The following is a 24,072-nucleotide window of genomic DNA, read 5'->3' as shown; positions in this document are numbered from 1 at the left end:
AGAGCACCACGCGCTTCAGCTCTGACCGATCCTCCACAATCCCAGAGAGCACCACGCGCTTCAGCTCTGACTGAACTTCCACAATCCCAGAGAGCACCGCACTGTCCCCGGATAGCCTGAAGCGGAAGCTCAGTTTGGTGCACCGCAGTCAGTCCCACCCTTATCTGCTTCCCCAGTCATTGGCCTTTCAGCTGTTCTACCACACTGTATCTCCCAGCAATGGCCGTCCGGGGTGATTGTATCCCAGCGGCGCCGCCCTTTCGCCCGGTGAAAAAATAAAGCGGTTGTCGGGCCCTCGGTTGTCAGGGAGAGTGTAACCGGGAGAGAGGTTCCCCCGGCCTGGGAGCGATCGCCACTATGAAACCCACAGAGAGGGAGAGGCTGAGGGGTAAGTGCGAACCTGGAGCCTGGGATAGTGAGTGAGATGAGAACCGGGTTTAAACACAGGAATTTCTCGGCCTTTTGGCTAAGATCAAGTGTAGTATGGACAGGCTGCGCTTGGTTGAGGTCATTAGGTTACATTTAAGCTTCATTTGAAGCAATTTTAAAAAGCGGCATCTCTGCCTTTTAGCTAAGATGCAAATGATCAAGCCTTGGATGGAGGTGAGTCTGCACCTACTCCAATCAGCTTGGCTCATGTAGATCAGGCCCAAGACAGGAGTGTAGGCCCTGTCTTGTCAGCTTGGATCGGAAATGTCTTAACTTGTTGAGACTCTGAATTGGACTTGATTTGATTGAATTGGAAAAGTATTTAAAAAAAGGAATTTCCCCGGGAGAAAGGGGAAATCTTATTCGGCTGCTAACTCAGTCTGTTTTTCTCTGTGTCTCTCCTAGATGATCTGGTTCAGTTAAATGTTCCTGTCATTCAGCAATCCTTTCACTGGGATTGTGGACTCGCCTGTTCCAGGATGGTGCTGCAGTAAGTGAGAGAAAAACCCATTGAAACCCTTACCCCATTCCTGTTTAAAGTGTACAACATTGCAGAAAGAATCATTCTCATATCCTAATGGAGGGAGAGTACAGGAGCTCTGGATAAATCCAGTTTAACGTTGACAAATATGGAGTAAAACATTTCCGAAACCGAAAAGTTTCTAAGTGTTAAGGCAAAATACTGCAGATGCTGGAATCTGAAACAAAAATGAAAATGCTGGGAAATCTCAGCAGGTCTGACAGTATCTGTGGAGAGAGAATAGAGCCAACGTTTCAAGTCTGGATGACCCCAAAGGTCTATTCTCTCTCTACAATGGCTGTCAGACCTGCTGAGTTTCTCCAGCACTTTTTGTTTCCAAAAGTTCACTTTGTGGCAAGATCTCTAATCCAAAATGATGGGACAGAGAAGCTGCATAAATAAATAAAGGAGATTGTTTGGCCCATCATAGACTTAATCTTTCCATTGTGACACCAGGTTTCTTCTATGATTCCAAAAATATTGTCTTTCAAAGTCCATTCTAGATATCGATCAAAGTCCATTTTGGATATTGATCACAGTTTATGTCAAGTTATGCTTCCTAACAGTGTTCCCAAGCTTGCTTTGTATCTTTTTATGCATTGAAATAGTGCTGAATAACGTTTGCATACCTCGTATTGTAATCCATGACCCACTGGGTTACAATCTGCCCCAGTGCTACATCCTGACCAGCTCCCTACCATGTGTAACTGACATCATTGCCCTGCCAATGAAAGACCATAAGACATGGCAGAATTGAGCCACTCGGCCCATTGAGTCTGCTCCGCCATTCAATCATGGCTGATATTTTTCTCATCCCCATTCTCCTGCCTTTTCCCCATAACCCCTGTACCCCTTATTAATCAAGAACCTATCTATCTGACTTGGCCTCCACAGCCTTCTACGGCAAAGAGTTCCACAGATTCACCACTCTCTGGCTGAAGAAATTCCTCCTCATCTCTATTTTAAAGGATCATCCCTTTAGCCTGAGGTTGTGCCCTCTGGTTCTAGTTTTTCCTACTAGTGGAAACATCCTCTCCACATCCACTCTATCCAGGCCTCGCAGTATCCTGTAAGTTTCAATAAGATCCCCCCCTCATCCTTCTAAACTCCAACGAGTATAGACCCAGAGTCCTCAGCCCTTCCTCATATGACAAGCTCTTCATTCCAGGGATCATTCTTGTGAACCTTCTCTGGACCCTTTCCAAGGCCAGCACGTCCTTCCTTAAATACAGGGCCCAAAACTGCTCACAATACTCCAAATGGGGTCTGACCAGAGTCTTGTACAGCCTCAGAAGTGCATCCCTAGTGTATTCTAGCCCTCTCGAGATGAATGCTAACATTGCATTTGCCTTCCTAACTGCCGACTGAACCTGCACATTAACCTTAAGAGAATCCCAAGTCCCTTTGTGTTTCTGATTTCCTAAGCATTTTCCCATTTAGAAAATAGTCTATGCCTCCATTCCTCCTTCCAAAGTGCATCACCTCACTATTTTCCACCTGATTTCCACCTTTTAAAATTGCCAAGTTCCATTTGAACCACAGCTGGCCAGTCCTAAGGAGTAACCACTGCAGTCTCAGTTGGGGGCCATTGAATGGTTGATAAACCATATCTCCAGAATCCAAGCCTCCAAGTCTCTTGTGGACAGTGATGTTCTGATTCCAATATAGCCCAATAACTTAAAAAGGAAATTGAAATTTCATTTGGAAGGATAACACCAGAAGATTACACATTGAGACTTTTACTGTAATTATGTTTGTAGGCAGCTTACAAGCTACAAAAATGGCCCCTTTTAATTTACACACAAATGAAAAGCCCATTTCCGAGGTACATACTTTACACTGTCCTATGACTGTCCATCAGTTTTCCCAAACCCAGTCCAAAATGCTGCTTAGTCCCTGAGTGTTTATTTGCTGTGATGTTGCAAGGAGCTGGGGATAGGTGGGGTGGAATTCACTCAGTTCAATCGCGCTCACACTTTTCAAATACAGAAAAAGTGAATGTTTATTTAAAGATCTTAATATACTCAGCAAAAGAGAAAATGAAAGGAAATAAAAACCCAGCTCTTTTTTGGCCTAACTTCATGCACAATATATTTATTTTCAAATCTGGACAGCGAACCCGTTTCCCAGGGAAAACTCCACTCAGTATATAACAGCGACAGTCCTCCAGGAGGGTGAGGAAGGTCAAAACACCAGCGAGGGTTCTCATATAGATCAATGTTCAATCCACACCAGGGTTTGTGTACAGTCTGAGGTCAGCCACAAACACAGCAAATTCTTCACCCTCCTCACATTCACCAAGCTGCCTTTCACTTTAACACGACTCAGTGCTCTGCTTATATAGTCTGGCAAGGCTACACTGCTGATCATCATTGCACTGATTTCTGAAAGAGGTTTTCCATCGTCTGCCATGTGACTTCCAGGTTGACTTCCTCTCAGTAGGGGGAATCAACCTGTATCTGAGAGTTCCAGGGATAGCTTCCTCTCAACGTCCACCTAAATTGCAATGCAAAACACAAGGACCTTGTATTCAGGTAGAAGAGCTGATAAGCCATCCTTGAGACCCCAACACACTTATTGTGGAAGTAAATGGACACTTAAAGTACAGCTGACATTCTCAACACCTTCTTGGGAATTTGAAGAAACATGGATACTGTTGCCATTGCCTCAGTTTCCAGTAAAACAATCCAGACATCTCTTCAATCTTTAACAGACACACAACCCTGGCCAGTTGTTGGGCAGGTGTCAGAACAGGTCTTGTTCTGACGCCCCCCCCCCCCCCCCCCCCACTTTCCCTCTAAATTAAAGGGACAGTCCCAAAAACGTAACATTCTTAACAGCGATCAAAGTGGAGTAATGACTCATTTCATTACAACAACCATCAGACGCCACCAGTATCTCAGTTTATAGAAGGTTTGAGCAAAGTGCGACTGAACCATGTAGATGTGGGACCCAGTCTGGGCTGAGTGAGTTAATCCCAGGCCAGAGCTGCAGCAACTAACCTGAGATAAGGATAATCAGTTAGGTACCCTGCTCCTCGAGGCTGTGCTGTGTGGTCTTGGTGGACCCTCCTGACATTGAAGAATTGGGTGAATGTTCCTTCCCTTAACCATCCTAACTCCCTGTATCAGCACCCAACCACAACCATCCTAACTCCCTGTATCAGCACCCAGCCACAACCATCCTAACTCCCTGTATCAGCACCCAGCCACAACCATCCTAACTCCCTGTATCAGCACCCAACCACAACCATCCTAACTCCCTGTATCAGCACCCAGCTACAACCATCCTAACTCCCTGTATCAGCACCCAGCCACAACCATCCTAACTCCCTGTATCAGCACCCAGACACAACCATCCTAACTCCCTGTATCAGCACCCAGACACAACTATCCTCACTCCCTGTATCAGCACCCAGACACAACTATCCTCACTCCCTGTATCAGCACCCAGACACAACCATCCTCACTCCCTGTATCAGCACAGACACAACCATCCTAACTCCCTGTATCAGCACCCAGACACAACTATCCTCACTCCCTGTATCAGCACCCAGACACAACCATCCTCACTCCCTGTATCAGCACCCAGCTACAACCATCCTAACTGCCTGTATCAGCACCCAGACACAACTATCCACACTCCCTGTATCAGCACCCAGACACAACCATCCTAACTCCCTGTATCAGCACCCAAACACAACTATCCTCACTCCCTGTATCAGCACCCAAACACAACTATCCTCACTCCCTGTATCTGCACCCAGACACAACTATCCTCACTCCCTGTATCAGCACCCAGACACAACCATCCTCACTCCCTGTATCAGCACCCAGACACAACCGTCCTAACTCCCTGTATCAGCACCCAGACACAACCATCCTAACTCAGTGTGGCAACACCCAGCCCCAAACAGCAGAAAGACCCAGTGCCAATCCTGCACCCACTACTGAACAAGCTTCCCTCACTCAGGGCTCAACTCCCCAACACTGAGGAGGAGCAGAAATCAGCTGGGATTTTCATTCCTTTTAATTATCCAGGCACCACAGGCAGCAGTGTCTGGGAATGAGGATGGGATGACACTGAGCTGCCACCTCCCCGGCCTCTGACTCTCTCATCCTCAGACAATCCTATCATCTTAGGAATCAGTGTGGTGAGCCAGTGCTGCACTCCCTCTATGGCAGATATTTCCTTCCTTAAGGTAAGGAGACCTAAACTGTACCAAGTACCAAGTACAGTCTCATCTATATCATTTCAATAACACTCCTTTACTCCTGTACTCAAATCCTCTCGCAATAAAGGCCAAGAGAAGACCAGAGTGTGTGTAACATTTGAGATTTAATTAGGCATTGTACAGTCACTGGTAACTCCAACTTGTAACTCTCTCTCGCTCTCTTGGCCTCTCTCGTGTGTAAAGGTATCTCCATCCTGTGAGTGAGGAGGACTTCCAGACAGCCTGTTGGAGGTTGCAGCTCAATGAAAGTGTCTGGACGATAGACCTGGCTTATCTAATGCAACAGTTTGGAGTGATGCACAGGTTCTGCACACAGACACTGGGAGTGGACAAAGGCTATCGATACCAGGTGAGCTGACACCACAACCATGGCAGCATCCAATGTTTCACTGGTCCCCTCCACTCTGTCATATCTTTCACCCTTTCCTGCTGACAGTACGTTATTATTTGAAAGCTGACACACAAGCCTGTCCTTCTCCACTTGATGTGGAGATGCCGGCGTTGGACTGGGGTGAACACAGTAAGAGTTTTAACAACACCAGGTTAAAGTCCAACAGGTTTATTTGGTAGCAAATACCATTAGCTTTCAGAGCGCTGCTCCTTCGTCAGCTCCGAAAGCTAATGGTGTTTGCTACCAAATAAACCTGTTGGACTTTAACCTGGTGTTGTTAAAACTCTTACTGTCTTCTCCACTTGTACAGGAGTCTTGCAGGGGTTAGGGTTCACTGGCACTGTGGTACCTTGGCATCTCACCCAACTATCCGGAGCTTACTGGTGATGGCAGGGTAATATCCCCCATTCAAACAGACCCTGTCTCTGGTTGGACGTTTGTGTTATTGGGGCAGGAAGATGATTGATTGAATTTGCTCTTGCCTCCCTAAGGCCACATTGCTTGCTCCATATACCCTGTTTCTTTCAGTGTTAATATCTTCAGCGTTGTTGCAGTTAGTCTGAGATTATTGATTGCAGGGTCGGGGGGGGGGCTTCTTAATTTGTGAGACTGAACATAATCCTACCAGCCGCAGCAGTATTGCACTGAGGCCTTGTCTCCCTCACTCACAGCCCCATCTCCACATCCTCCTCCTCCTCCCCCCGCTTTATAAAATTCAGCCTGTCACTGATCCTGCAATGGAGGTTAACAGAGAACAGCAACACTGGTGTAGTGTTTGTCACTATTTGCTAATCCTTGTCAAACTCTTCATTTCAAACACGGTCTATTGTACAGATTCACTTAGACTTTCCTGGATGACTGTTGTTTTGATTTCAGAGTTTCCAATCCAGGCCCTTCTGCCCTCTTGTCCTTCCCATGATCCTCCATTTTATTTGGGGAGGGTTTATGCCTTTCTCTTGGATGTAAGGTTGGACGTGTTTGTTTGATTAGAGTTATTAGTGAGGTGGCTTTTACTGTGTACAGGCAGCACAGTGGTTAGCATTGCTGCCTCACAGCGCCAGGGACCCGGATTAATTCAGGCCTTGGGTAACTCAGTGTGGAGTTCTTTCCGTGTCTACGTGTGTTTCCTCCGGGTGCTCCGGTTTCCTCCCACAGTCCAAAGATGTGCAGGTTAGGTGGATTGGCCATGCTAAATTGCCCCTTAGTGTCAGGCAGATTAGCAGGGTAAATATGTGGGGCTACAGGATAGGGTCTGGGTGGGATTGTTGTTGGTGCAGACTTGATAGGCCGAATGGCCACTCCTGCACTGTGGGGATTCTATTCTAATCACATCCATGAGATGTATGAAAACCCTTAAAAGCCTATGAATTCTATTGTTCCTATTATTGTCGGTCTGTCTGTGTGGGGAGAATCCAAAGGTCTGATCAGTCATGATCAGGAATCCAGGTGATAATGATTGCAATTCTTTACACATTCATTGACCTCTTTATCTTGTCTGTAATTGCGTAACGGCTGAAAGAATTTACATTTATATTGTACCTTTTGAAACCTCCGGATGTTGTTTGTGCTTCACAGCTAATGAAGTATTTTGGAGGTGTGGTCACGGGTAATGCGGCAGCTAAGATGGCCACAGCAAACTCCCAACAGCAATAATGAAATAAATGATCACATAGCCTATTTCAGTGATGTTTGTTGAAGGATTAGAAATATCCTGTTCTTCCACAAATACGGCCATGAGATCCTGTATGTCTAGCAAAGAGGTATAAAATCTTACCTGAATGCCAGCACCTCTGACAGTGCGGCACTCCCTCTGCGTGGCACTCATAATTAGCTCATGAATATTTGTTAGCGCAGTTTCAAAGATTATAATTTCAAAAAAAAATCTTCCAAATTTTAGGGTAGTTTACCTGAATTTTCAAGCGTAATAGGCAATTTAAAAAGGATTTATTTTTCAATAACAACCTGTTTTCTAACCTGAAAAAACAATGATCATGAGTGGCGCTGAATGCCCTGTGCCGGAGGATTTTCTAACCATCAACAGTTCATCATGGCAGATAAGAAATGGGGGCAGATCCCTCGAGCCTGCTCTGCTGTTTCACACAGTCTGGGCTGACACTAGCCTCAACTTCAATGTTTAAATAAATAAAATTTATTATCGTCACAAGTAGGCTTACATTAACACTGCAATGAAGTTACTGTGAAAACCCCCTAGTTGCCACACTCTGGTGCCTGTTTGGGTACACTGAGGGAGAATTTAGCATGGACAATGCACCTAACCAGCACGTCTTTCAGACTGAGAGGAAACCGGAGCACCCGGAGGAAACCCACGCAGACATGGGAAGAACGTGCAAACTCCACACAGACAGTGATCCAAGCTGGGAATCGAACCTGGGTCCCTGGTGCTGTGAGGCGGCAGTGCTAACCACTGTGCCACCGTGCCGATCAATGTCAGCACTTGTTGGAATAAATCCAGAGAATTGAATTTCTTTGTTGAAGAAGTAAGAATTGCCATTGGCTGCTGAGTGAGTGATTCCTGTTGTTACATCAATTGTCTGGATGGAACTTTACAAATTTTGCACATTGCTGTGAATTGTGGCATTAAAGAAACATAAAGCTGAATGGATTCTATTTAAACGTTATTTGATTTTGTTTGAAATCTTGCTTTGACGTTAGTAATTTCACCTGAGAAATGGTGGGCTGTTTGTCGCAAAGGGAATTTTGAGTGATTTGATTGTACCATAGGTTTGTCAATGAACCAGTGTTTACCTGTACAATCCTGTTATGTTAGAAATTTCTATTCAGAATGTTGATGTGTGTATATTTCTGGGTGGGAAGGATGGATGATGTTTTGTTAATGTGCCTGTGCCACCTCAGGTCCAGTTATCTCATGAGAGCTGTTTGGAATATGATTTCTCTGAGAAAAGTGACCAGCTCTCTCGTTTCTTTTCCTCAGTCGTTCTATCGGAAGCATTTTGAGACGGAGGAAGACCGGGTGAACCAGCTGTTTGCTCGCGCAGAAGCAAATGGCGTTCAGGTAGAAAAGAGGTGAGAAGCTGGAGTGCTGCGTGCAACTTCAATCTGACTCCATCATCAGTGAGGGTGACTCAGAGCTCTGACAAATGGTCATCCAGACTCAACGTTGGATCTATTCTCTCTCCACAGAGGCTGTCAGACCTGCTGAGATTTTCCAGCATTTTCTGTTTCTGTGTGTGAGGTGGAGTCTAGGCCCTTGTTATTTACGAACCGCACAAACTGGTGAAGGGTCCCGAGGGTGGATGGTGTGGGAAATGGGGAGTTTGGTCGATGAAGTTAAGGGAGCTTTTGGGCTAAAAGGAAAGCTTTACCCATCACAACTAAACTCCAATTCATTCAAATATCAGATCACTGATCATTCCTTATTTCCTTTACCTGTATGTATGCTAACAAGGCTGGAAAATGAATGAACACAAATAAATGGGAGAACATTAGGACTTCGAGTATACATCTGGGCGGGGGGGTGGGTGGGGCGAGGGTCGGGACGCAGTGGGGGGTGGGGGCTGGGTCGGGGTGAGGGCCGGTGGGGGCAAGGGTCAAGGTGCCATGAGCCAGTGTCACAAGAGATTCCTAGTAATATATGAAAGGTTTTGTGCACAGCATGCACTTCTGATAAGATACTTGTTGTCCATTATATCTACATCCTGTTGCTGATTTATACATCCTCTAATCTCCTCTCTGCAACATCTCAGTCTTCAAAATGAAAATCCTAAAGTGAAAATAAATGTGTTCTAATTTTGACTGTTCCGACTCCAATTGAGATTGCCCATTTCCATTTCTTCCTTTTTGTGAGCCAGAGATAGAAACGTGGCTACCTCACATCCATTGACTCTGTCTACACTTCCCGCTGCCTCGGCAAAGCAGCCAGCCTAATTAAGGACCCCACACATCCCGGACATTCCCTCTTCCACCTTGTTCTGTTGGGAAAAACATACAAAAGTCTGAGGTCATGCACCAACCGACTCAAGAACAGCTTCTTCCCTGCTGCCATCAGACTTTTGAATGGACTTACCTTGCATTAAATTGATCTTTCTCTACACCCTAGCTATGACTGTAACACTACATTCTGCACTCTCTCGTTTCCTTCTCTATGAATGGTATGCTTTGTCTGTATAGCGCACAAGCAATACTTTTCACTGTATGTTGATACTTGTGACAATAATAAATCAAATCAAATCCTGGAGCGGGATAGCCCTGCGGCATCGAGAAGGTTCCAAAGCAAGTGGCAACTGCAAGTGCTGTAACTGTCTCAGCATTTGTGCCCCCAGTACAGTTAACAATGACTTGAATGATGGGGCCTTCAGAATTGTCAAGCCATGTAGCAGGTCCTGATGATCAGGGTGAAGTGAGGCACTGGGGATTGGGAGTCCATTTGTTGGTGGCTGTGGGATTGGGTCGGTGTGTTGAATCATTTCTTGGAGGCTGAGGTGATCTCTCTTTGTCCCTTGAACAGGTCTGTCACCATCCAGGAGATTCAGCAACATCTGGCCAAGGATCACGTGGTGATTGTCCTGGTGAATGCGGTTCTGCTTGTCTGTGACCTCTGCTCAGCTCCAGTCAAGTTCTGTTGCCTCCTGCCCATTGGACAGAAATGTTTCTGCAGGAAGCCTGACTATCAGGGACATTTTATTGTGGTGTGCGGCTACAACAGGAACTCGGGCTGCATCTTCTACAATAACCCAGCGTATGCTGACAGTAAGTGGAGTTCAGTGATCCACTGAGGGAGGGAGGGAGGGAGGAGGAAGCTCCCTGAATCGTTCATCGGGACCAGACTTGTGGATTTCCAACAAAATTCCCTCTTCCCTCCAGTCTCCACTGGAACCAGCCAGAAAAGAAACGATTATCGATTTTTGTGTAATGAGGCAGAGTTAATTAATCTCATGGGAAAGAATCCTCTACAGAATATTGACCATAATATAGAATTCCACATCGAGTTACTGAGTGACATCATTAAACTAGAGTAAAGAAAGTCAACATAAAGTATTGGGGGAGAGTTGGCTGAGGCAGATGGGAAATTAAGTTAAAATGTAGGTAAGCGTTGGTGAGCCTTGCATTCCAATGAGAAATAAAAACTCCATAGGAATAGGAATCCATCTATGACTAAATATCAAAGTGAAGGATAGTATTAGATTAAAAGAAGGGATTTCTAATTTTGCCAAGCAGAGGAGGAAGCCTGAGGATTGGGAGAGTTTTAGAAACCAATAAAGGATGACCAAAAGTTTGCTAAAGGGGTGAAAACAGATTGAGAGTAAGACAGCAAGAAAGTATAAAAATAGAATGCAAGAACTTCACGTATGTAACAAGGAGAGTAGCTAAAATAAATGTTGGCTTCTTGGCAGCAGACACAGGAGAAACTTATCATGGCAATGGGGAAATATATTAAACAAATGTTTAGTGTCTTGTCTTTCAGTAGCAAAGACTGTAACAATTCAAAAATGGGGAATCAAGGGTCTAATGAGAGTGAGGAGCTTAAAATAATATTCGTACTGGAGAAATTAGAGGTTTTGTGGCTCAATAGGAGGTGCCCCACCTCTCAGCCAGGAGTTCCAGTTAGAGATGGTGTTCAATTCAAAAAAGCATACAAATTGGCAAGAAAAAGCAATAGACCCTGAGGATTGGGAACAGTTTGAAATTCAGCAAAGGTGAGCCAAGGGATTGATTAAGAAGGGAAAATAAGAGTATGAAAGTAAGCTAGTGGGGAACATAGAAACTGACTGTAAAAGTTTCTAGAGGTATGTAAAGAGAAAGATGACAAAATGAAAGTAGGCCCCTTACAGTCAGAAATGGGAGAATTCATAACGGGGAATTAAATTTGTACTTTGCTTCTGTCTTCAAAGGAGCTTCAAAGGAGCTCTGTCTTCAAAGTAAGCTAGCGGGGAACATAGAAACTGACTGTAAAAGTTTCTAGAGGTATGTAAAGAGAAAGATGACAAAATGAAAGTAGGCCCCTTACAGTCAGAAATGGGAGAATTCATAACGGGGAATTAAATTTGTACTTTGCTTCTGTCTTCAAAGGAAGACATGAATAATGTACCAGAAGTTCTGAGGGAAACAAGTTTTAGTGAGGAGCTGAAGGAAATCAGTATTAGTAGAGAAATAGTTTTGGAGAAATTAATGGGATCGAAGGTGGATAAATCTCCAGCTCCTGATAATCTTCATCCCAGGTTAGAACATAGAACATTACAGCGCAGTACAGGCCCTTCGGCCCTCGATGTTGCGCCGACCTGTGAAACCAATCTAAAGCCCATCTAACCTACACTATTCCAATATCATCCATATGTTTATCCAATGACCCTTTAAATGCCCTTAATGTTGATGAGTCCAGTACTGTTGCAGGTAGGGCATTCCACGCCCTTACGACTCTCTGAGTAAAGAACCTACCTCTGACATCTGTCCTATATCTATCACCCCTCAATTTAAAGCTATGTCCCCTCGTGCTAGCCATCACCATCCGAGGAAAAAGGCTTACACTGTCCACCCTATCTAATCCTCTGATCATCTAGTATGCCTCTATTAAGTCACCTCTTAACCTTCTTCTCTCTAACGAAAACAGCCTCAAGTCACTCAGCCTTTCCTTATAAGACCTTCCCACCATACCAGGCAACATCCTGGTAAATCTCCTCTGCACCCTTTCCAATGCTTCCACATCCTTCCTATAATGTGGCGACCAGAACTGTACACAGTACTCCGAGTGCGGCCGCACCAGAGTTTTGTACAGTTGCAGCATGACATCATGGCTCCAAAACCCAATCCCTCTACCAATAAAAGCTAACACACTGTACGCCTTCTTAACAACCCTATCAACCTGGGTGCCAACTTTCAGGGATCTATGCACATGGACACCGAATCTCTCTGCTCATCCACACTACCAAGTATCTTACCATTAGCCCAGTACTCTATATTCTTGTTACTCCTTCCAAAGTGAATCACCTCACACTTTTCTACATTGAACTCCATTTGCCACCTCTCAGCCCAGCTATGCAGCTTATCTATGTCCCTCTGTAACCTGCAACATCCTTCCGCACTGTCCACAACTCCACCGACTTTAGTGTCATCCGCAAATTTACTAACCCAGCTTGCCCTCATCCAGGTCATTTATAAAAATGACAAACAGCAGTGGCCCCAAAACAGATCCTTGTGGTATACCACTAGTAACTGAACTCCAGGATGAACATTTCCCATCAACCACCACCCTCTGTCTTCTTACAGCTAGCCAATTTCTGATCCAAACTGCAAAATCACCCTCAATCCCATGCCTCCGTATTTTCTGCAATAGCCTACCGTGGGGAACCTTATCAAACGCTTTACTGAAATCCATATACACCACATCAACTGCTTTACCCTCATCCACCTCTTTGGTCACCTCAAAGAACTCAATAAGGTTTGTGAGGCACGACCTACCTTTCACAAAACCGTATTGACTATCCCTAATCAAATTGTTCCTTTCTAGATGATTTTAAATCCTATCTTTTATAATCCTTTCCAAAAGTTTACCCAGAACAGAAGTAAGGCTCACTGGTCTATAATTACCAGGGTTGTCTCTACTCCCCTTCTTGAACGTTTGCTATCCTCCAGTCTTCTGGCACTATTCCTGTAGACAATGACAACATAAAGATCAAAGCCAAAGGCTCTGCAATCTCCTCCCTAGCTTCCCAGAGAATCCTAGGATAAATCCCATCCGGCCCAGGGGACTTATCTATTTTCACACTTTCCAGAATTGCTAACACCTCCTCCTTATGAACCTCAATCCCATCCAGTCCAACAGCCTGCATCTCAGTACTCCCCTCGACAACACTGTCCCTCTCCAGTGTGAATACCGACAAAAAATATTCATTTAGCACCTCTCCTATCTCTTGGGACTCCACGCACAACTTCCCACTACTGTCCTTGACTGGCCCTAATCTTACCCTAGACATTCTTTTATTCCTGACATACCTATGGAAAGCTTTAGGGTTTTCCTTGATCCTACCTGCCAAAGACTTCTCATGTCCCCTCCTGGCTCTTCTTAGCTCTCTCTTCAGGTCCTTCCTGGCTAATTTGTAACTCTCAAGCGCCCTAACTGAGCCTTCATGTCTCATCTTTACATAAGTCTCCTTCTTCCTCTTCACAAGAGATTCAACTTCTTTAGTAAACCACGGTTCCCTCGCTCGACCACTTCCTCCCTGCCTGACAGGTACATACTTATCAAGGACACGCAGTAGCTGTTCCTTGAACAAGCTCCACATTTCGATTGTGCCCATCCCCTATATATTTCTTCCCCATCCTATGCATCCTAAATCTCGCCTAATCGCATCATAATTTCCTTTCCCCCAGCTATAACACTTGCCCTGCAGTATATACCTATCCCTTTCCATCGCTAAAGTAAACGTAATCGGATTGTGGTCACTATCACCAAAGTGCTCACCTACCTCCAAATCTAACACGTGACCTGGTTCATTACCCAGTACCAAATCCAATGTGGCCTCGCCTCTTGTTGGCCTATCTACATACTGTGTCAGGAAACCCTCCTGCACACATTGGACAAAAACTGACCCCTCTAAAGTACTCGAACTGTATCGTTTCCAGTCAATATTTGTAAAGTTAAAGTCCCCCATAACAACTACCCTGTTACTTTCGCTCCTATCCAGAATCATCTTTGCAATCCTTTCCTCTACATCTCTGGAACTTTTCGGAGACCTATAGAAAACTCCCAACAGGGTGACCTCTCCTTTACTGTTTCTAACCTCAGCCCAAACTACCTCAGTAGACGAGTCCTCATCAAACGTCCTTTCTGCCACCGTAATACTGTCCTTGACTAACAATGCCACACCTCCCCCTCTTTTACCACCTTCCCTAGGTTGACCCTAGAAGTAGTCATTTTCCAAAATTGTTTGGACTCTGGACAGTTCTTACAGATTGGAGGGTAGTTAATGTAAGCCCGCTATTCAGAAAGAGGGGTAGAGAGAAAACAGAACTATAGACCAATGAGCCTAATGTCAATACTAGGGAAGTTGCTAGAGTCCATTATCAAGGATTTCATAGCTCAGCATTTGGAAAGCAGTGATACAATCAACATTTACGATGTAAAGTTAAAGTGCATGGAATTGCAGGTAGTGTCTTGCGATGGATAGAAAGCTGGCTAGCAGATAGGAAGCAAAGAGTTGGAATAAATGGATCTTTTTCCGATTGGTATATATGGTACTTTGTAGATTCCTGGTCAGCCATTCTTCATGCGGAATGCTGCCCCTCAAGCCGCTAACCACTTGTCTCTGGGGAAGAGATGCCTATGGTCCCCGGTGGACAATACTGGGACTAAAGGCCAACGTGACCACCCAACCGAGCAGAGATAGAGTTGTAGAAATAGTGGATGTATTGGCTGTGATCTTCCATAATATCCTAGATTCTAAACAGATCTGTGCGGATTGGAAGGTTCAAATGTAACTTTACCATTCAAGAAAGGAGAAAGAGACCCTAACTTCTGACCTAGAAAATACTATTGTTATAAAAGTGATTACAATGCACTTAGAATATTATGAAAGGGAAATTGCGTTTGACAATTGTGTTTTCTTTAGAATCTAGTTAACAGGGTAGATAAGGGACACAGTGTAGTTCGATTTTCAAAAGCCATTCCGTAAGGTGCCGTTCAAAATGGTTCATGAGGTGAGGGCTGAATTGAGGATTGGCTGGCAGACAGAAAATGAGTAGGGATAGCGGATCATTTTCAGGTTACTGGGGTAAGGGGGTCACCCGTTTGGGACGGAGGCACCAGTGGGTTGTGCCAAGATCCATCGTTCACCATTTACAATCTGTATTGATGCTTCAGGTGAAGACTGAGTGTAATGTAGCCAAAGATCAAACTAGGTGGGAAAGTCAGCTGCAAAGAGGATACAAATAAATATAGATAGGTTATGTGAATGAGCAGATGGAATGTAAGGTGGAGAAATGCTTTAGCAGGAAAAATAGAAGAACAGATTTTAGTAAAATGGTGAGAAAATGTTAAATGTTGGTGCTGAGAAGTTTGGGTGTCGTACACAATAGCAAAAGTTAGCACATAGGCACGGTAAGCAATCAGGGAATTCAATGGTATATTGGCCTTGACTGCAGGCACCAGGGCTATGTTCATGCCACACCTGGAGTACTGTGTACTCCACTTTGGAGTCTATCTAAGGAAGGATATATCTGCTTTCAGAGGGGGTTCAATGAATGTTCCCTCGATTAATTTCTGGGAAGAGGGGTTTGTATTATGTGGTGAGATAGTGTTGAATGGGCCAATAGACTCTGGAGTTTAGAAGGATGAAAAGTGATGTATGTGGTGAGGAAATCCAGTAGTGTTTCAGGAGATTTTAGTTGTCAGAAGTGCATTAGATTGCAGCTTCTGGAGGAGCGTGTAAAGGAGATGGAGGGGGAGTTAGAGGAACTCCGCATAATTCAGGAGGCGGAGGTGGAAGTTGATAGGAGTTATAGAGAAATAGTAACTCCTAGAAATGAGGCTTGGGTCAATGCCAGGAGGAGGGGTAAGAAGCAATCGGGAAGACAATCCCCTGGGGCGGTTCCCCTCCATAATAGGTTTTCGGTGCTGGAGGCTACAGTTGAGGAGGAATCAACTGAGCATAGAGAGCAGATCTCTGGGGGTGAGCCGAGTGAGAAAGCTCAGGTGGTTAGGGGCTGTAAAAGACTGGGCCTTGTGATTGGGGACTCCACAATTAAGGGGACAGATAGGAGGGTCGGAACTAAAGGTAGGGACTCAGGGTTGGTGTGTTGCCTACCAGGGGCTGGGGTCCGGGATGTGTCTGACAGGGTATTCAGGACTCTTAGGGGGGAGGGAGATAAACCACAAGTTATTGTACATGTGGGGACACACGACATAGGGAGGATAGGGGAAGGGGATATTAGGCAGGGATTTATGGAGTTGGGGTGGAAACTAAAGGCCAAGACTGACAGAGTGGTTATCTCTGGACTCTTGCCTGTACCACGGGATAGTTTAGAGAGGAATAGGGAGAGGGAAGGTTTGAATTCATGGCTGAGGGGATGGTGCAGGAGGGAGGGGTTCAGGTACTTAAGCAATTGGGGCTCGTACTGGGGAAGGTGTGACCTCTATGAGAAGGATGGTCTACACCTTAATCAGAAGGGGACCAATATCCTGGGGGGTAAATTTGCTAAGGCCATGCAGGGAGGTTTAAACTGATTCGGGGGGGGGGAGGGATCCTGAGTAGTGGGGCTGAAAGTGAGGGATGCATGGATGGGGACTGCAATGCACGGCATTGCAGAGGTGGGGTGGAGCAGGGTTTGAAATGTGTATACTTCAATGCCAGGAGTATTCGCAATAAAGTGGGTGAACTTGCAGCGTGGATCAGTACCTGGGACTTCGATGTTGTGGCTATTTCAGAGACATGGATAGAGCAGGGGCAGGAATGGATGCTGCAGGTCCCGGGGTTCAAATGTTTTAGTCGAAGTAGGGAAGGAGGTAGAAGAGGGGGAGGGGTAGCATTATTGGTCAGAGATTGTATCACAGTGTCAGAGAGGAGGTTTGATGAGGACTTATCTGTTGAGGTAGTATGGGCGGAGATTAGAAATAGGAGAGGAGAGGTCACCCTGTTGGGAGTCTTTTATAGACCTCCTAAAAGTTCTAGAGAGGTTGAGGAAAGGATTGCGGAGTCAATCCTGCTTAGGAGTGAAAGTAATAGGGCAATTGTTATGGGGGATTTTAACTTGACTAATATTGACTGGAATTGTTATAGCTCTAGCTCGTTAGAGGGGTCAGTTTTTGTTCAAAGCGTGCAGGAAGGTTTTTTGACTCAGTATGTAGACAGGCCAACTAGAGGTGAGGCTATATTGGATCTGGTGCTGGGAAATGAGCCAGACCAGGTGCTAGACTTGGAAGTTGGTGTGCATTTTGGTGATAGTGACCACAATTCGGTTACGTTCACCTTAGTGATGGAAAGGGATAGGCATGAACCTCGGGCCAGTGGTTTTAGCTGGGGGAGGGGTAATTATGAGGCTATTAGGAGAGAATTAGGAAACATAGGTTGGACTAGGAGATTACAGGGACTGGGAACGTCCGACATGTGGAGTTTTTTCAAGGAGCAGCTACTGCGAGTCTGTGATAGGTATGTCCCTGTCAGGCAAGGAGGAATTGGTAGGGCTAGGGAACCGTGGTGCACCAAAAAAGTTTCTTTGTTGGTTAAAAAGAAAAAGGAGGCTTATGTTCGGATGAGACGTGAGCACTCGGGTAGTGCACTAGAAAGCTTTAGATTGGCTAAGAGGGAGTTGAAGAGCGAGCTTAGAAGGGCTAAAAGGGGACATGAGAAGACTTTGGCGGATAGGGTTAAAGAGAATCCTAAGGCGTTCTATAGGTATGTCAAGAACAGAAGGTTGGTTAGGGCAAGTTTAGGGCCAGTTATAGATGGCAGAGGGAAGTTATGTGTGGAACCGGAGGAGATTGGTGAAGCATTGAACCAATATTTCTCTTCGGTGTTCACGCAAGGGGACATGAATATAGCTGAGGAGGACACTGGGTTGCAGGGGAGTAGAATAGACAGTATTACAGTTGATAAGGAGGATGTGCAGGATATTCTGGAGGGTCTGAAAATAGATAAATCCCCTGGTCCGGATGGGATTTATCCAAGGATTCTCTGGGAGGCAAGAGAAGTGATTGCAGAGCCTCTGGCTCTGATCTTCAGGTCGTCGTTGGCCTCTGGTATAGTACCAGAAGATTGGAGGTTAGCGAATGTTGTCCCATTGTTTAAGAAGGGGAACAGAGACTTCCCCGGGAATTATAGACCGGTGAGTCTCACTTCTGTTGTCGGCAAGATGTTGGAAAAAATTATAAGGGATAGGATTTATAGTTATTTGGAGAGTAATGAATTGATAGGTGATAGTCAGCATGGTTTTGTGGCAGGTAGGTCGTGCCTTACTAACCTTATTGAGTTTTTTGAGAAAGTGACCAAGGAGGTGGATGGGGGCAAGGCAGTGGACGTGGTATATATGGATTTTAGTAAGGCGTTTGATAAGGTTCACCATGGTAGGCTTCTGCAGAAAATGCAGATGTATGGGATTGGGGGTGATCTAGGAAATTGGATCAGGAATTGGCTAGCGGATAGGAAACAGAGGGTGGTGGTTGATAGTAAATATTCATCATGGAGTGCGGTTACAAGTGGTGTACCTCAGGGATCTGTTTTGGGGCCACTGCTGTTTGTAATATTTATTAATGATCTGGATGAGGGTATAGTTGGGTGGATTAGCAAATTTGCTGATGACACCAAAGTCGGTGGTGTGGTAGACAGTGAGGAAGGGTGTCGTAGTTTGCAGGAAGACTTAGACAGGTTGCAAAGTTGGGCCGAGAGGTGGCGGATGGAGTTTAATACGGAGAAGTGTGAGGTAATTCACTTTGGTAGGAATAACAGATGTGTTGAGTATAGGGCTAACGGGAGGACTTTGAATAGTGTGGAGGAGCAGAGGGATCTAGGTGTATGTGTGCATAGATCCCTGAAAGTTGGGAATCAAGTAGATAAGGTTGTTAAGAAGGCATATGGTGTCTTGGCGTTTATTGGTAGGGGGATTGAATTTAGGAGTCGTAGCGTTATGTTGCAACTGTACACAACTCTGGTGCGGCCGCTCTTGGAGTACTGTGTGCAGTTCTGGTCCCCACATTACAGGAAGGATGTGGAGGCTTTGGAGAGGGTGCAGAGGAGGTTTACCAGGATGTTGCCTGGTATGGAGGGGAGATCCTATGAGGAGAGGCTGAGGGATTTGGGATTGTTTTCGCTGGAAAGGCGGCGGCTAAGAGGGGATCTTATTGAAACATATAAGATGATTAGAGGTTTAGATAGGGTGGATAGTGATAGCCTTTTTCCTCTGATGGAGAAATCCAGCACGAGGGGGCATGGCTTTAAATTGAGGGGGGGTAGTTATAGAACCGATGTCAGGGGTAGGTTCTTTACCCAGAGGGTGGTGAGGGATTGGAATGCCCTGCCAGCATCAGTAGTAAATGCGCCTAGTTTGGGGGCGTTTAAGAGATCCGTAGATAGGTTCATGGACGAAAAGAAATTGGTTTAGGTTGGAGGGTCACAGTTTTTTTTTTAACTGGTCGGTGCAACATCGTGGGCCGAAGGGCCTGTTCTGCGCTGTAATGTTCTATGTTCTATGATCTCAATGAAACATTAAAATTGAGTAAATGAGACAGGGATGGGCACCCAGGATGGTGTTTGTGGTGGGGGGGGTTGGTGCCGCTGATGGGGCAGGGCAGAGGGCGAGGGGCACAGCTCACGGGGTTGTTTTCCACAGGTTGGAGAGTCTAGAACTAGGGGTCATAGTCTGAGGATAAGGGGTCACCCATTTAACATCGAGATGAGAAATTTCTTCACTCAGAAGCCCTGAATTTTGGAATTTTCCACCGTGGAGAACAGTGGATGCCCAGTTCATGAGTATGTTCAAGGTGATGCTTAATAGGCTTGTGAAATCTTAAGGGAATTGAGGGATATTGGGAGAGAGCAGGAAAGTTGGAGTTGATGTAGATGATCAGTTATGGTCTTTTTGAAGGTGGATTGGGCTCAGTTGGTTTATGGCTGGGTCCAGTTCTTATTTGCAATATTCTATCTGACTCTGGGCACTCAGTCTCTCTCTCACTGACCAGGTCAGAAAGGTGAGAAGAGGTTGTGTTTATAGAGGATCTTTCAGAACCACAGGAAGTCCCAAAGAATGAAGAACTTTTGAAATGTGACAGGTTTGAGCTTTTCTCTGTAACAAAGCTGTTTCTGCCTGGAACGTGTTTAATGGAATAGTGCTGAGGTAGCTGGATCTCATGGATATTGGCTCAGGGATAAATATCCATCTGGACACTGGGAGAATCAATCCCATCAAATCCTTTACACCTACCTGAGAGGCATGTGGAAAAACTGGATATTTTACAGGAACTAAACAATAAGGCTGTTCTTTTCTATAAAGATTTTGAGTGAAATTATTTAAATTCCCATCACTTTGCTTTTCTCAGATTTACTTTCTCAATCAGTCTAACTGTTGTGGTACTGGACAAAAGTATTCCGTGTTCAGTTGTTTCCCTCTCTTGAGTTCTGTAACTTGCTCGTGTGCTTCCTATTGGCCTGTAAGTCAATTCCTAAGTCACCCTGCATTCCCTTACCCTCTCCCTGCAAGAGTTTTGAACCTTTTTGGGGGCTGCTTATTTGGCTTAGATTGCAATAGGCCTCAGCATCCTGAACTAAGGGAGGGGGCAATGTGTGTGTGTCACATTAGCTGAGGGTGGGATTTGTCTTGGCCGTGACGCCTCCAGTACTGGAATAGCTAGTCCACACTCGGGTGAATTCTGACCAGGTGAATGGGGTCACGTTCCCAGTCAGGGGCCAGAGTCCCTCAGAAATAAAAACAATGAGGGCGGTTTTTGAGTCGTGCTTGGCTGATACTTGCCTTGTTTCTACTCTGCAGGAGTCTGCTGCACGACTGTGAGTAACTTCAACGAAGCTCGCATGAGTTACGGGACGGATGAAGACATCCTGTTTGTTTACAAAGACAGCTGATTACAGAGTATGATTCCGACTCCAGTTCAAACACAACTACCTAAGGATACAAGATGGTGGCTTGGCGATGCATTCCTCACTTCGCACAGTGCGTTTCTGATCTCAGTCCCTGCTCGGCACCAAGGCTAAATGCCTACCCCCACCCCTGAATGAAGGTCACAGATTGGACATGAACTGTTGTATGACCCCTTTCCTCCTACTCGGAATGTTCTGGAGAATCATGATCTGGAGAAAAGTGACTCGCTCCAGCCCAGGAAGATGGGCCCAGGTGTCAGCGATCACATTAGCTCTCCATAGCCTGCTCAGCTTGCTAATTGCAAACCTCTGCTTTAAAAACACCAGAGTCAAAGCTGATTGTTTCCATACTTTAGATTTTTCTATAGGACTAAGAAGAGCTTTAATTCTTGTAAATGCTTTGGCTCTACCCACCAAGGATGCTGCTGCTATGTTTTTTTTTTAGGGACACAAAGGTGAGGGACTAGTGGGCACAAATATTGAGTACAGTACAGGATATAGTCTTCTGGCTAGTACCCGGATAACCTCAGGATCAGTCTCTTGCACTTGGGTCACCAGACCCCAGAACCTGTACAAATCTGTCTGATCATGGGCAGCGTGACATGAGAGCTGGCCACCTAGAAAGCTCTGGATCTGAGTTCCTGAGCTTGCTCTGTGCTGGTGTTTAATAATTGGGGCGGCACGGTAGCACAGTGGTTAGCACTGCTGCTTCACAGCTCCAGGGTCCCCGGTTCGATTCCCGGCTCAGGTCACTGTCTGTGTGGAGTTTGCACATTCTCCTCGTGTCTGCGTGGGTTTCCTCCGGGTGCTCCGGTTTCCTCCCACAGTCCAAAGATGTGCGGGTTAGGTTGATTGGCCAGGTTAAAAAAATTGCCCCTTAGAGTCCTGGGATGCGTAGGTTAGAGGAATTAGTGGGTAAAATATGTGGGGGTAGGGCCTGGGTGGGATTGTGGTCGGTGCAGACTCGATGGGCCGAATGGCCTCCTTCTGCACTGTAGGGTTTCTATGAATTCCAAGTCAAACTCCAGTCTAACTGTGGAGTAGTGTGCAGCTCAGTCTCGCCCTCTGCTCAGTGGCTGAGAGAAGAGTTTTCCTGATTGTTTCCACTGGAGACAACATTGGGATCTCCATCCATCTGCCTTTCAAATAGGAATCTACGCATCAACTGCTAAACAGCAAACTGTGTGTCTGGAAGCTTATTTTTTTAAAAAGGAAAATGATTGCTTAACAGGAAATTTTGAAAAAACTTTATAGAGAGGACAATATCCCAACCAATCTGCTTAGGAAATCAAGATCATAAAATGAAAGCTTATTGCATCTCAAAGGTCAGGATCACAGCCCCAAACCCTGGCTGTAACCTCCCCTCCCCACCCCGAGACTCCAGCTGTAACTCCCCTCCCCCAGAAACCCCAGCTGTAATTGGTCAAACCTTGTCTAATCTTGGAATGGCTAAAGGCAGTCACTCTATGAGCTGCTGCCATCTCCCTCGAGTCTATCAGGAAGTCTGTGCCCAGCACTGACACTGGTGTCTGATTCTGTGCAAGGTAAGGGCCAAACCCTGGGGCATTGTTGCAGCGCGCTCATTTCTCCTTCCTGTTCATGTTGTACTCATCAATGTTTTCATTGCGTTTACAATAAGTTTTCTTTGAATATCATAGGGTCCAAATAAAAGGTGATTTGATAAGTATTCCAGGTCTGATTTCTCAGCCATCTTCTCTGATGAATATTTCATTACACTGGTGGGGGAGGGCTTGAGCGTAAACACATCGAATTTCCACCCTTTAGAACGAAACCTTAACCTCCTTTAGGACGCTCCATGTAATCCGATACTTGGTTTGCTCCAATATTCCTACGTGGGTGTCACGTTTGGTTCTGTGAGGTGCCAGTGAACATTATTCTATGTTTGAGGGGTTCTATAAGTACCAATTGTTCTCTAGTTCCTGGCTAAAGGTTTGTGTTCTGTGGTAATGGGCACTGCATATAAATGGGATGTGCACAACATCTGGGGAAAAATAGGCAGTTTAAATTTCCTTTTAACAAGAAAATAGCTGCACCGTGGTCTGGATTAACAGCAATGTACACTTTAAAAACTTGCCACTCTGTGATAACAATCGGCTAAAACAGTGACAAAATACTGCAGATATTGAAAATCTGAAATACAAATAGAAAATGCTGGAACTATTCAGTAAGTCTGGCAGCATCTGTGAGAAAAGATCAGATCCAGTTCAGATGAAATGTCATTGAGCTGAACCGTTGGTTCTGTTCTCTCTCCATAAATGCTGTCAGACCTGCTGAGAATTTTCTCTTTCATTTCGTGACTAAGTTGCTTTTTAAGTAGAATAGGAATTCTCCGCTGCTAACTAGACCTGGAACATTCATCATCAACTGGCTTGCTCGTGGTTTTAAAAGGAATGACAAGGTGAACTTGATGCTAGACTTAGTTATTGGTACAAGTGAATTGTTTGTAGTAATTTCTACCTCGTTGGTCACAGCTCCCTGCTAAATACGACTAGAATGGACCTCCCTGCAATTTACTAAGTGTTATAATCTTTGCTGTTTCTGGGTGACAAACCCTGAATTGCAAAGCTCTAACGCGCACAGTACAGCAGGCTGTACCAAGTCACACTCCACTCCATTTGTTACCCAGGTTCAGATGTGAAACACTATTAACTTCTGATTCTGTCTCCCCTTGCTGGTGGGTGCAAGGATTGGTGGAAAATGGGAGTATGCCCATGAATTTGAAGGACTGTGGGTGGTAGGGAATAGCCACAGTCCTGAAACCACTCGAATCAAAGGTAAGAATAACATTCTATGTGACATTGACTATGGTAATTCCCCCCTCATTCTGCACACCTTTCTGCAGCCTCTATAATAGTTAAAAGCAGCACCATCCTCCAACACTTCACTGTCATCCAGCTGAGCCCATTCCTAGCTTTCGGTT

At 45.3% G+C, this 24,072-nt stretch overlaps 1 protein-coding gene across 1 annotated transcript; it reads left to right on the top strand.

The window, feature by feature from the left end:
• The first annotated feature begins 174 nt into the window (after window positions 1–174).
• On the top strand, window positions 175–22,817 carry gucd1 (guanylyl cyclase domain containing 1). The gene is made up of 6 exons (XM_078226775.1): window positions 175–388; window positions 835–919; window positions 5,367–5,532; window positions 8,528–8,619; window positions 10,061–10,302; window positions 21,025–22,817. Exons 1-6 carry the CDS (start codon window positions 358–360, stop codon window positions 21,114–21,116), a joined length of 708 nt encoding a protein of 235 aa, XP_078082901.1. The 5' UTR covers window positions 175–357; the 3' UTR covers window positions 21,117–22,817.
• Window positions 22,818–24,072: the final 1,255 nt, after the last annotated feature.

This window comes from Mustelus asterias, chromosome 13, assembly GCF_964213995.1.
Source record: "Mustelus asterias chromosome 13, sMusAst1.hap1.1, whole genome shotgun sequence".
NCBI lineage: Eukaryota > Metazoa > Chordata > Chondrichthyes > Carcharhiniformes > Triakidae > Mustelus > Mustelus asterias.
This window is presented reverse-complemented; position numbering and strand designations above follow the sequence as displayed.

Excerpts from the sequence above, each read along its gene's own strand:
- gucd1 (XM_078226775.1), top strand. The coding sequence starts at position 358 with ATGAAACCCACAGAGAGGGAGAGGCTGAGGG. Across the intron at positions 389-834 it reads AGAGAGGGAGAGGCTGAGGG|ATGATCTGGTTCAGTTAAAT; the intron begins GTAAGTGCGAAC and ends TGTCTCTCCTAG. Across the intron at positions 10,303-21,024 it reads TAACCCAGCGTATGCTGACA|GAGTCTGCTGCACGACTGTG; the intron begins GTAAGTGGAGTT and ends TCTACTCTGCAG.